Here is a 14,248-nt window from a genome sequence, read left to right on the forward strand (position 1 = left end):
GAACTTAACATTAAGAACGTGGGTACCGTCGAACTTAACATTAAGAACGTGGGTACCGTCGAACTTAACATTAAGAACGTGTGTTTTTAAGTTCGACGGGGGCTGTCGAATTTAGAGAAGTAAGTTCGACGGTACCCACGTTCTTACTGTTAAGTTCGACGGGGACACGCGGCCGTCGAACTTATGTGGCCTGCGTGGGTCTGCGTGGGCTGCACATTAAGTTCGACGGTACCCACGTTCTTAACATTAAGAACGTGGGTACCCACGTTCTTATCCTTTTTTCAGAAAAAAATAAAAATTACAGAAATGAAAAATTAGACAAACATAAAATCACATGCAACACATAATATCACATATAATACAGATTTTAAACACATGGATATATATTCATATCACAAATTCACACAAGTCCAAATACATAAGTTCACAAATTCACATAAGTTCACATAAGTTCACATCCATAGTGCACATTTTTAGTTCATAAGTTCAAACACACAAGTTCAAACATTAGCTCCATCGCTCTCGATCAGGACATCGGATTGTTGTTCGTAGCTCCACCACTAGAATATCTATTTACACATAACAAGCAAATGGAAGTGACCAAGAAGCACATAGCAAAACTTGGAAGAAAATTAACAATAAAGATGCCATAATTTTTTTCCTGAACATTGAGAGAGAGTGTGCAACATAACATTGAGAGAAATAGTTACCTTCTCAGATAGTTCCACATCTCTTGAATTGCATTTCAATCTTAGGGAGTTCCTTTCAGCATCTATATGCTCTAACTATCTTCTGAAAAGGTCCAGAACAGGGCCAGCCAAACTGCAGTGATCATTCCAACAAAGGAAAAAATGATTGTGTGAGATAATGAGATCATTCCACATCAACCAACAAGACAATTGAAGAGGTGAATACCACTGCTGTAAGAATGTAGCTAGCCTTTTCCATTTTCCAGGACCATAGGCCGTTGACTCATACTCTGTGAGTAGGTCATCAAGGAGCTGCGGTTAATCCAACAACAAGGACATTACCATAAACAATAATAAAGGATAAGGTTCTTGTCGATTAATTACAGCAGCAGAGAAGTTTTTTGTTGTCTTACCCTGACTATGTCATCTAATTTTGCATTCGAACTGTTACATGTTGCTCGCACCTTTGATTCCATGTTCTGAACTTTATTAGAACATTGCAAGTCAGCCTCCAGAAAAGCATTCCTTTTGTAGTCCTGCATTCATGTGCTTCAATGTTAGCCAACTGAAAGGGAATTAGGCTGACACCTAGTTCCTATATAATTTTGGTGGTTGAATTGCCCAACACAAATAATTGGACTAACTAGTTTGCCCAAGTGTATAGATTATACAGGTGTAAAAGGTTCACACTCAGCCAATAAAAAGACCAAGATTTGGATTCAATAAAGGAGCAAAGGGGCAACCGAGGGCACCCCTGGTCTGGCGCACCGGACTGTCCGGTGTGCCACCGGACAGTGAACAGTACCTGTCCGGTGCACCAGGGGACTCAGACTCAAACTCTTCACTCTCGGGAATTCTCGGAAGCCGGCGCGCTATAATTCACCGGACTGTCCGGTGTGCACCGGACATGTCCGGTGCTCCAAGGAAGCTCGGCCTCCTGAACTCGCCAGCCTCGGGTTCGCGCGGCAGCCGCTCCGCTAAAATTCACCGGACTGTCCGGTGTGCACCGGACTGTCCGGTGTGCCAGCGGAGCAACGGCTCCCTGCGGCGCCAACGGCTCCCTGCGGAACATTTAATGCGCGCACAGCGCGCGCAGAAGTCAGAATCGCCCATACCGGTGCACCGGACATCAAACAGTACATGTCCGGTGTGCACCGGACACCCAGGAGGGCCCACAAGTCAGAAGCTCCAACGGTCAGAATCCAACGGCAGTGATGACGTGGCAGGGGCACCGGACTGTCCGGTGTGCACCGGACTGTCCGGTGCGCCATCGAGCAGAAGCCTCCAGCCAACGGTCAAGTTTGGTGGTTGGGGCTATAAATACCCCAACCACCCCACCATTCATTGCATCCAAGTTTTCCACTTCTCAACTACTACAAGAGCTCTAGCATTCAATTCTAGACACACAAAAGAGATCAAATCCTCTCCAATTCCACACAAAGCCCTAGTGACTAGTGAGAGTGATTTGCCGTGTTCATTTGAGCTCTTGCGCTTGGATTGCTTCTTTTCTTTCTCACTTGTTCTTGAGATCACAACTCCATTGTAATCAAGGCAAGAGGCACCAATTGTGTGGTGGCCCTTGCGGGGAAGTTTTGTTCCCGGCTTTGATTAGAGAAGAGAAGCTCACTCGGTCCGAGGGACCGTTTGAGAGAGGGAAGGGTTGAAAGAGACCCGGCCTTTGTGGCCTCCTCAACGGGGAGTAGGTTTGCAAGAACCGAACCTCGGTAAAACAAATCTCCGTGTCTCACTTGCTTATTCGCTTGGGATTTGTTTTGCGCCCTCTCTCTCGGACTCGTTTATATTTCTAACGCTAACCCGGCTTGTAGTTGTGTTTATATTTGTAAATTTCAGTTTCGCCCTATTCACCCCCCCTCTAGGCGACTATCAATTGGTATCAAAGCCCGGTGCTTCATTAGAGCCTAACCGCTCGAAGTGATGTCGGGAGATCACGCCAAGAAGGAGATGGAGACCGGCGAAAAGCCCACTACAAGCCACGGGAGCACTTCATCGGAAGAGTCCCGCACCAAAAGGAGGGAGAAGAAGAAGAGCTCCTCCAACAAAGGGAAGGAGAAGAAATCTTCTTCTCATCACAAAGAGAAGAAGGAAAAATCTTCTTCCCACAAGCCGCATCGGAAAGGCGACAAGCACAAGAGGATGAGGAAGGTGGTCTACTACGAGACCGACACTTCATCAACATCGACCTCCGACTCCGATGCGCCCTCCGTCACTTCTAAGCGCCAAGAGCGCAAGAAGTATAGTAAGATTCCCCTACGCTACCCTCGCATTTCCAAACATACACCTTTACTATCCGTCCCACTAGGCAAACCACCAACTTTTGATGGTGAAGATTACGCTAGGTGGAGCGATTTAATGCGATTTCATCTAATCTCGCTCCACAAAAGCATATGGGATGTTGTTGAGTTTGGTGCGCAGGTACCATCCGTAGGGGATGAGAACTATGATGAGGATGAGGTAGCCCAAATCGAGCACTTCAACTCACAAGCCACAACAATTCTCCTCGCCTCACTAAGTAAAGAGGAATATAACAAAGTACAAGGGTTGAAGAACGCCAAGGAGGTTTGGGATGTACTCAAAACCGCGCACGAGGGAGATGAGCTCACCAAGATCACCAAGCGGGAAACGATCGAGGGGGAGCTCGGTCGGTTCCGGCTTCACAAAGGGGAGGAGCCACAACACATGTACAACCGGCTCAAGACTTTGGTAAACCAAGTGCGCAACCTCGGGAGCAAGAAGTGGGACGACCACGAAGTGGTAAATGTTATTTTAAGATCTCTTATTTTTCTTAATCCCACTCAAGTTCAATTGATTCGTGGCAATCCTAGATATACTAAAATGACCCCCGAGGAAGTCATCGGGCATTTTGTAAGTTTTGAGTGCATGATAGAAGGCTCGAGGAAAATCAACGAGCTTGGCGACACATCCGAAGCTCAACCCGTTGCTTTCAAGGCGACGGAAGAAAAGAAGGAGGAGTCTACACCAAGTCGACAACCAATAGACGCCTCCAAGCTTGACAATGAGGAGATGGCGCTCGTCATCAAGAGCTTCCGCCAAATCCTCAAACAAAGGAGGGGGAAAGACTACAAGTCCCGCTCCAAGAAGGTTTGCTACAAATGTGGTAAGCCCGGTCATTTTATTGCTAAATGTCCTATGTCTAGTGACAGTGACCGAGGCGACGACAAGAAGGGGAGAAGAAAGGAGAAGAAGAGGTACTACAGGAAGAAGGGCGGCGATGCCCATGTTTGTCGCGAGTGGGACTCCGACGAGAGCTCAAGCGACTCCTCCGACGACAAGGACGCCGCCAACATCGCCGTCACCAAGGGACTTCTCTTCCCCAACGTCGGCCACAAGTGCCTCATGGCAAAGGATGGCAAAAAGAAGAAGGTTAAATCCAACTCCTCCACTAAATATGAATCGTCTAGTGATGATAATGCTAGTGATGAGGAGGATAATTTGCGTATTCTCTTTGCCAATCTTAACATGGAGCAAAAAGAAAAACTAAATGAATTGATTAGTGCTATTCATGAAAAGGATGACCTTTTGGACTCCCAAGAGGATTGTCTAATTAAAGAAAACAAGAAACATGTTAAGGTTAAAAAGGCTTATGCTCTAGAAGTAGAAAAATGTGAAAAATTGTCTAGTGAGCTAAGCACATGCCGTGAGATGATTGACAACCTTAGAAATGAAAATGCTATTCTAAATGCTAAGGTTGATTCACATGTTTGTAATGTTTCAATTCCCAATCTTAGAGATGATAATGTTGACTTGCTTGCTAAGATTGATGAATTGAATGCATCTCTTGCTAGCCTTAGATTAGAGAATGAAGATTTAATTGCTAAGGCTAAGGATTTTGATGTTTGCAAAGTTACAATTTCCAATCTTAAAGATAAAAATGATATTCTTCATGCTAAGATTGTGGAACTTGATTCTTGCAAACCCTCTACATCTACCATTGAGCATGTCACTATTTGTGCTAGATGTAGAGATATTGATGTTAATGCTATTCATGATCACATGATCTTAATTAAGCAACAAAATGATCATATAGCTAAACTTGATGCTAAAATTGCCGAGCACAACTTAGAAAATGAGAAATTTAAATTTGCTCGTAGCATGCTTTATAATGGGAGACGCCCTGGCATTAAGGATGGCATTGGCTTCCAAAGGGGAGACAATGTCAAACTTAATGCCCCTCCTAAAAATTTGTCTAACTTTGTTAAGGGCAAGGCTCCCATGCCTCAGGATAACGAGGGTTACATTTTGTACCCTGCCGGTTATCCCGAGAGCAAAATCAGGAGAATTCACTCTAGGAAGTCTCACTCTGGCCCTAACCATGCTTTTATGTATAGGGGTGAGACATCTAGCTCTAGGCAACAAACCCGTGCCAAGTTGCCTAGAAAGAAAACTCCTAATGCATCAAATGATCATGCCATTTCATTTAAAACTTTTGATGCATCTTATGTGCTTACTAGCAAATCCGGCAAGGTAGTTGCCAAATTTGTTGGGGGCAAACACAAGGGCTCCAAGACTTGTGTTTGGGTACCCAAAGTTCTTGTTTCTAATGCCAAAGGACCCAAAACAGTTTGGGTACCTAAAGTCAAGAACTAAATTTGTTTTGTAGGTTTATGCATCCGGGGGCTCAAGTTGGATACTCGACAGCGGGTGCACAAACCACATGACCGGGGAGAAAAGGATGTTCTCCTCATATGAGAAAAACCAAGATCCCCAACGAGCTATCACATTCGGGGATGGAAATCAAGGGTTGGTCAAAGGTTTGGGTAAAATTGCTATTTCACCTGACCACTCTATTTCCAATGTTTTTCTTGTTGATTCTTTAGATTACAACTTGCTTTCTGTTTCCCAATTATGTCAAATGGGCTACAACTGTCTTTTTACTGATACAGGTGTCACTGTCTTTAGAAGAAGTGATGATTCAATAGCTTTTAAGGGAGTGTTAGAGGGTCAGCTATACTTGGTAGATTTTGATAGAGCTGAACTCGACACTTGCTTAATTGCTAAGACTAACATGGGTTGGCTCTGGCACCGCCGACTAGCCCATGTTGGGATGAAGAATCTTCACAAGCTTCTAAAGGGAGAGCACATTTTAGGATTAACAAATGTTCATTTTGAGAAAGACAGGATTTGTAGCGCATGCCAGGCGGGGAAGCAAGTTGGAGTCCATCATCCACACAAGAACATCATGACGACCGACAGGCCACTTGAGCTACTCCACATGGATTTATTCGGCCCGATTGCTTACATAAGCATCGGCGGGAGTAAGTATTGTCTTGTAATAGTGGATGATTATTCTCGCTTCACTTGGGTATTCTTTTTACAGGAAAAATCTCAAACCCAAGAGACCTTAAAAGGATTCTTGAGACGGGCTCAAAATGAGTTCGCCTTAAGGATCAAGAAAATAAGAAGCGACAACGGGACGGAGTTCAAGAACTCTCAAATTGAAAGCTTCCTTGAGGAGGAGGGCATCAAGCATGAGTTCTCTTCTCCCTACACGCCACAACAAAATGGTGTAGTGGAGAGGAAGAATCGAACTCTTTTGGACATGGCAAGAACCATGCTTGATGAGTACAAGACACCGGACCGGTTTTGGGCCGAAGCGGTCAACACCGCCTGCTATGCCATCAACCGGTTATATCTTCACCGAATCCTCAAGAAGACATCATGTGAACTCCTAACCGGTAAAAAGCCCAACATTTCATACTCTAGAGTTTTTGGTAGCAAATGCTTTATTCTTGTTAAAAGAGGTAGAAAATCTAAATTTGCTCCTAAAACTGTAGAAGGCCTTTTACTTGGTTATGACTCAAACACAAGGGCATATAGGGTCTTTAACAAGTCCACTGGACTAGTTGAAGTCTCATGTGACGTTGTGTTTGATGAAACTAACGGCTCTCAAGTAGAGCAAGTTGATCTTGATGAAGTAGGTGAAGAACAGGCTCCATGCATAGCGCTTAGGAACATGTCCATTGGGGATGTATGTCCTAGGGAATCCGAAGAGCCTCCAAATGCACAAGATCAACCATCCTCCTCCATGCAAGCATCTCCACCAACTCAAAATGAGGATGAGGCTCAAGTTGATGAAGGGCAAAATCAAGAAGATGAGCCACCTCAAGATAATGGCAATGATCAAGGGGGAGATGCAAATGATCAAGAAAAGGAGGATGAGGAAGAGCCAAGACCGCCACACCCAAGAGTCCACCAAGCAATCCAACGAGATCACCCCGTCGACACCATCCTTGGCGATATTCATAAGGGGGTAACCACTAGATCTCGTGTTGCTCATTTTTGTGAACATTACTCTTTTGTTTCCTCTATTGAGCCACACAGGGTAGAGGAAGCACTTCAAGATTCGGATTGGGTGGTGGCGATGCAAGAGGAGCTCAACAACTTCACTAGAAATGAGGTATGGCATTTAGTTCCACGTCCTAACCAAAATGTTGTAGGAACCAAATGGGTCTTCCGCAACAAGCAAGATGAGCATGGTGTGGTGACAAGGAACAAAGCTCGACTCATGGCCAAAGGGTATTCACAAGTCGAAGGTTTGGATTTCGGTGAAACCTATGCACCCGTAGCTAGGCTTGAGTCAATTCGCATACTATTGGCCTATGCTACTTACCATGGCTTTAAGCTCTATCAAATGGACGTGAAAAGTGCTTTCCTCAACGGACCAATCAAAGAAGAGGTCTATGTTGAGCAACCTCCCGGCTTTGAAGACAGTGAGTACCCTAACCATGTCTATAGGCTCTCTAAGGCGCTTTATGGGCTCAAGCAAGCCCCAAGAGCATGGTATGAATGCCTAAGAGATTTCCTTATTTCCAATGGCTTCAAAGTCGGCAAGGCCGATCCTACACTCTTTACTAAAACTCTTGAAAATGACTTGTTTGTATGCCAAATTTATGTTGATGATATTATATTTGGGTCTACTAACGAGTCTACATGTGAAGAGTTTAGTAGGATCATGACACAGAAATTCGAGATGTCGATGATGGGGGAGTTGAAGTATTTTCTAGGATTCCAAGTCAAGCAACTCCAAGAGGGCACCTTCATTAGCCAAACGAAGTACACTCAAGACATTCTAACCAAGTTTGGGATGAAGGATGCCAAACCCATCAAGACACCCATGGGAACTAATGGGCATCTCGACCTCGACACGGGAGGTAAATCCGTCGATCAAAAGGTATACCGGTCGATGATTGGTTCATTGCTTTATTTATGTGCATCTCGACCGGACATTATGCTTTCCGTTTGCATGTGTGCAAGATTCCAATCCGACCCTAAGGAATCACACCTTACGGCCGTAAAACGAATCTTGAGATATTTGGCTTACACACCTAAGTTTGGGCTTTGGTACCCTCGGGGATCCACATTTGATTTGATTGGTTATTCGGATGCCGATTGGGCAGGGTGCAAAATTAATAGGAAGAGCACATCGGGGACTTGCCAGTTCTTGGGAAGATCCTTGGTGTCTTGGGCTTCAAAGAAGCAAAATTCGGTCGCTCTTTCCACCGCCGAAGCCGAGTATATTGCCGCAGGCCATTGTTGCGCGCAATTACTTTGGATGAGGCAGACCCTGCGGGACTATGGTTACAAATTAACCAAAGTCCCTTTGCTATGTGATAATGAGAGTGCAATCAAAATGGCCGACAATCCCGTCGAGCATAGCCGCACTAAGCACATAGCCATTCGATATCATTTTCTTAGGGATCACCAACAAAAGGGAGATATCGAGATTTCTTACATTAACACTAAAGATCAATTAGCCGATATCTTTACCAAGCCTCTTGATGAACAATCTTTTACCAGACTTAGGCATGAGCTCAATATTCTTGATTCTAGAAATTTCTTTTGCTAGCTTGCACACATAGCTCATTTGAATACCTTTGATCATATCTCTTCTATATGCTATGACTAATGTGTTTTCAAGTCTATTTCAAACCAAGTCATAGGTATATTGAAAGGGAATTGGAGTCTTCGGCGAAGAAAAAGGCTTCCACTCCGTAACTCGTACTTCGCCATCACTCCGAGCAACTCTCTATTCTTTGGGGGAGAAATGAGCATCAAAGAAAAGGACTTCATCCTTGGGGGAGAGAGTAAAAGCTCAAAAGCAAAAGGACTGGACTTCGTCTTTGGTATAATCTTAACTCATTCATTTATGACCAAAGAGGAAGAAAATTACTTCGAGGGCTCTAATGATTCCGTTTTTGGCGATTCATGCCAAAAAGGGGGAGAAAATGAGCCCAAAGCAAAAGGACCGCACCACCACCACCAAATTCAAAAACTTAGTGCTTTCCAAAAGTATTCATCATTTGGTATCCTATTGTGTTAAAAAGGGGGAGAAAGTAGTATTTCAAAAATGGTATATCAAAACCCTCTTGAACACTAAGAGGTAGATCTCTTTTAGGGGGAGTTTTGTTTAGTCAAAGGAAAAGCATTTGAAACAGGGGGAGAAAATTTCAAATCTTGAAAATGCTTTACAAACTCTTATTCATTTACCTTTGACTACTTGCAAGAGATCTTTGAAATGAATTTACAAAAATTTTGCAAAAACAAAACATGTGGTGCAAACGTGGTCCATAATGTTACATAAGAAAGAAACATTCCATGCATATCTTGTAAGTAGTTATATTGGCTCAATTCCAAGCAACCTTTACACTTACATTATGCAAACTAGTTCAATTATGCACTTCTCTATTTGCTTTGGTTTGTGTTGGCATCAATCACCAAAAAGGGGGAGATTGAAAGGGAATTAGGCTGACACCTAGTTCCTATATAATTTTGGTGGTTGAATTGCCCAACACAAATAATTGGACTAACTAGTTTGCCCAAGTGTATAGATTATACAGGTGTAAAAGGTTCACACTCAGCCAATAAAAAGACCAAGATTTGGATTCAATAAAGGAGCAAAGGGGCAACCGAGGGCACCCCTGGTCTGGCGCACCGGACTGTCCGGTGTGCCACCGGACAGTGAACAGTACCTGTCCGGTGCACCAGGGGACTCAGACTCAAACTCTTCACTCTCGGGAATTCTCGGAAGCCGGCGCGCTATAATTCACTGGACTGTCCGGTGTGCACCGGACATGTCCGGTGCTCCAAGGAAGCTCGGCCTCCTGAACTCGCCAGCCTCGGGTTCGCGCGGCAGCCGCTCCGCTAAAATTCACCGGACTGTCCGGTGTGCACCGGACTGTCCGGTGTGCCAGCGGAGCAACGGCTCCCTGCGGCGCCAACGGCTCCCTGCGGAACATTTAATGCGCGCACAGCGCGCGCAGAAGTCAGAATCGCCCATACCGGTGCACCGGACATCAAACAGTACATGTCCGGTGTGCACCGGACACCCAGGAGGGCCCACAAGTCAGAAGCTCCAACGGTCAGAATCCAACGGCAGTGATGACGTGGCAGGGGCACCGGACTGTCCGGTGTGCACCGGACTGTCCGGTGCGCCATCGAGCAGAAGCCTCCAGCCAACGGTCAAGTTTGGTGGTTGGGGCTATAAATACCCCAACCACCCCACCATTCATTGCATCCAAGTTTTCCACTTCTCAACTACTACAAGAGCTCTAGCATTCAATTCTAGACACACAAAAGAGATCAAATCCTCTCCAATTCCACACAAAGCCCTAGTGACTAGTGAGAGTGATTTGCCGTGTTCATTTGAGCTCTTGCGCTTGGATTGCTTCTTTTCTTTCTCACTTGTTCTTGAGATCACAACTCCATTGTAATCAAGGCAAGAGGCACCAATTGTGTGGTGGCCCTTGCGGGGAAGTTTTGTTCCCGGCTTTGATTAGAGAAGAGAAGCTCACTCGGTCCGAGGGACCGTTTGAGAGAGGGAAGGGTTGAAAGAGACCCGGCCTTTGTGGCCTCCTCAACGGGGAGTAGGTTTGCAAGAACCGAACCTCGGTAAAACAAATCTCCGTGTCTCACTTGCTTATTCGCTTGGGATTTGTTTTGCGCCCTCTCTCTCGGACTCGTTTATATTTCTAACGCTAACCCGGCTTGTAGTTGTGTTTATATTTGTAAATTTCAGTTTCGCCCTATTCACCCCCCCCTCTAGGCGACTATCACCAACCAACTCATATATTGTAATTTACTTCAGCAATTGGCAGGCATTAATCAATGTTCCATGTGAAAATAAAATAATAAGAAGGCATGCTGACTCAAAAGCAGCTGATGGGTAATGATAAGATCACCTCAAAGGCCTTTTTGGGAGAACTGTGAAGAAGCTTTTCAAATTTTGAACGAGCTGACCCAGCACCAACAGCAAAAACATTTAAAGCACTGTAAGCCAAAAAAACAGAAGCCACATTGCTATAAGCAATCATAATATACCTGCCATGATGAAGAGATTGTAGGGACATAACCATTATTAATAGCATCAAGAAACGATTGTGTCAATCCAGCAAGGATGGGACCTGTCATTGTACTAGCTCCAAGTTGTTTTGGTCTTGTTCGGTCAAGAACAAATTTCGCGAAACCATCCAGACCGGATCTGAACTCTGGACGGAAATTACTCAGCTGCATCACAGAAATTAGGAATTATTGCACCAACATCAATCTGCTAGAACAATATAATTATGCCAAAACGTGCATTATGATTCTGACTCACGTCATAAAGGGACAGACATAATTTGTACATGCCATCAAACTGTTTAAAGTGTAAATATGTTTCAAGAGCAATCTACATGTTTTACAAAAATATCACAATTCAAATCAGTGACCGAAGTTGTGTTAAAGACTGCCTTATTGGACTAGTAGTCTGGTACCATGTAAGTATATGTTATTACCATAAAAATGTACAGCTACCGGGAAAATGCACAAAATAATATAGTTTGCACTGCATCATACAAAAGCTTCATTTGTCTGACTGGTACCTTAACCCACTACCTTCAAGAAAATTTCCAAACTTTTTAAAATAGTCCAATCCAATCAGAAATTCAGAATACATGGTCAAAAAATATATACAACAATATGTATGTGGGTACTTTGCTATTTGCGTAAATGAACTTAGGAAAAGTTTGAATCTAACCTGCAACATATGATATTTGCTGAGAATTTTAAGTACAAGGCCACAAATAGCAGCTGTAGTTCAAAGGAAGAAATACTTACAGGAAGTTGATCAAGACGTTGGAGATCTTTCTCATTGTTCACAGGTTGCACAAGTGTAAAACATTCCCTGTCCGGAAAGAGTGCACAGATGGAGTCCCGTATCTTCCAGAACAACAAAAGAAGTATAAGTATAGTCCATACGTCTAGTTACCAAGCACAAGTACAAAGCTACGTTTCACCCATGAAAATCTATCATACCGCATTCTTTGCAGATATGTCCCTTCCTCCACCTTGAACAGGCCTCAATGCTATCTCTAGGTAATCTCGTGGAGTAATTTTTCTGTTGTCTTCTGCCAAATCCAGATAAAAGTCCTGTAGTAAAGGAAGCACGGTGTCATCGGCTCGTCACACACCAAAGGTGTCTGATGCATAACAGGGCCCCTGAGGTTTATGTTTGACGGTTTATAAGATGATGTGCAGCTAGGGAATAGCCAAAGCGTTCAACGTTCAGTATACATAATTAGTATAGGAGAAAAGGAATGAAATATATTACTCGCAACAACCAAACAAAGACAGGCGAGAACTGCCCAAGTTCGGATGCAGTGGACCTTCCACCTGAGGCCCGGACACGTATGTGCTTTGTCATATCTGTGACCAGCGAGAGACGATCCAACGTAGATTCATCTATACCTCCCATCTAGAAGAAATAGCAGCACACTCGGAGGTTAGCGTCCTTCAGATAAAAAAACTGAAGCACCCTAAGTAGTCTACAATACCCTCCTTGTTCAAACTTCCAAATGTGACTAATTCGTCCAAGTTTGACCGGTTCTTTTTATTCTTTTTTGCGAAAAAATGAAAAATCCAAAACCATATTTAAAATATATTATATGCTAAACAATATCACAGTAATAACTAACTATAATTATGATTTTGTTAATAAGACAAGCCGGTCAAATTTGGAGTAAAAAAGTAAAACAAATTATAAATTGGAATGAGTGGAGTATTAGGTGGCGTTTGGTTTGCCTAAATGTAACACAAATGGATTACATGGATATCGATACTTTTGGTTAACAACGTCTGAACACCTTACTAAATCAGCAAGGATCGATGCTATTTCTATTTTATTAGTACATAAAGGGACATCTATACCATGATCACCCATGAGAGGCGGGATACATGGAATACTGGCTTGAGACCATTGTTTACTGGGGAAAATTGTGCAGGCAGATGATACTTCAAAGAGCAGATATTGTAAGTTGCTCTTAGAGATATTAAAAGTTGCTCTCTCAGCTATTATATGTACGTAGAGCAAGACATCCCACATCAGCACCCTACTATTCCGTTCGCAAAGAAGTAAATTTTTTTCCAAGCATCTAGGTAACTGAAATGACATATATACAAAGAAGAGAAGAGGGTGAATAAGATCATAAGACTGAAACTAATGAAGGCTAATTGCCAACACAGCATATGTACGTAAGAGCACACATGGACTGGGAAGAAATTGAAACTGTTGGGCCCGCGAAAACAGAATTCACGATTTCAGGCTCTGATGATGGTGCAGGTAGCAAGGGTGATTGGAAGCTGCTGTAATGAACAAATCAGTAACAACGTGTGAGTTTAAGTGTGATCCATACCCAGCACTAGTGGTGCCCCGGTGCATTACGGGACACTGCTTTTTCATTAACAAATCAGCATAATCCTATCCTTCAGCAACTGCAATTTTACAAAGTGCTAATGCTGTTATTGGTGACCTGGTACATTTTTACTTCGTTTTTTAGCCAATGCAATCCAATATCCAAAAACACACAGAACACCGGTACATTTCCTGCACAAGTTTATAAGGATTCTGAACCTAACAGCGTGTTCCAGGGATAGGGTAACAATCTCCCCCAAAACGGCGAGGACCTAACAAGCAAGCTAACAATCCATCGAGCAGGAGCCGGGGAAATCATAGAACAAAAAAATGATGGTCGGTCGGTCGGGCATATACGGTACCCTGCTGTTCCGCTGGAAGGAGTAGCGCAGCTCGGGGTCGATCTCGTCCTCCTTGAAGTCGTCGATGGTGAGGTCGAGGTCCGGGCGTCTGCTCTGGGGCACGCTCATGGTGGGCATCTCCTCGGGGTTGCTGGTGACGCTGACCTTCCCCTCTCGGCTCATCCTTGTTGCGTCCTCATCCTCTGCCGCCTCCCCCGTCCTCCATGGAGCCGATGACAGCAGCTCGTTCCACTTCCGCCCCATCCTCGCCGCCTCTCTCTCTCCTTTCCTCTTCGGTTGCATTTGGACGGTAGGAGGAAGAGGATGAGACGATGAGGTTATCGGCTGCGTGGAGGGCCTGTGCGGGCGTGGTCTTTTATGGGCTGGGTCGTCCTATATCAGAAATGGCCCAAACGGCATAGCTTGGCCCAAACGGTCTTTTTGTTAAGTTCGATGGTGTCGAGTTGGCCCACGAACTTAATTTAAGAACGTGGGTACCCACGTTCCTAAAA

At 44.2% G+C, this 14,248-nt stretch overlaps 1 protein-coding gene and 1 long non-coding RNA gene across 2 annotated transcripts; both read right to left on the bottom strand.

Annotated features, from left to right (window-relative positions):
- Window positions 1-758: 758 nt before the first annotated feature.
- LOC103635763 (uncharacterized) lies at window positions 759-11,903 on the bottom strand. Its single transcript, XR_002264406.1, has 4 exons — window positions 11,823-11,903; window positions 10,907-11,231; window positions 916-1,225; window positions 759-822 (listed from the first exon to the last, which is right to left on the bottom strand). It is a non-coding gene; the product is annotated as an uncharacterized lncRNA (long non-coding RNA).
- A 1,398-nt stretch (window positions 11,904-13,301) lies between these two features.
- LOC103637209 (uncharacterized) lies at window positions 13,302-14,000 on the bottom strand. Its single transcript, XM_008659453.2, has 2 exons — window positions 13,758-14,000; window positions 13,302-13,346 (listed from the first exon to the last, which is right to left on the bottom strand). Exons 1-2 carry the CDS (start codon window positions 13,998-14,000, stop codon window positions 13,302-13,304), a joined length of 288 nt encoding a protein of 95 aa, XP_008657675.1.
- Between the last annotated feature and the right edge of the window lie 248 nt (window positions 14,001-14,248).

The sequence above is a fragment of the Zea mays genome, chromosome 8, assembly GCF_902167145.1.
Source record: "Zea mays cultivar B73 chromosome 8, Zm-B73-REFERENCE-NAM-5.0, whole genome shotgun sequence".
NCBI classification, from domain to species: Eukaryota; Viridiplantae; Streptophyta; class Magnoliopsida; order Poales; family Poaceae; genus Zea; species Zea mays.

Bases quoted from the DNA above. Each gene is read 5' to 3' on its own strand.
- LOC103637209 (XM_008659453.2), bottom strand. From the start codon at position 14,000: ATGGGGCGGAAGTGGAACGAGCTGCTGTCATCGGCTCCATGGAGGACG. The intron at 13,347-13,757 runs GTACCGTATATG...TGTTCATTACAG, and splicing joins CCTTCCAGCGGAACAGCAGG to CAGCTTCCAATCACCCTTGC.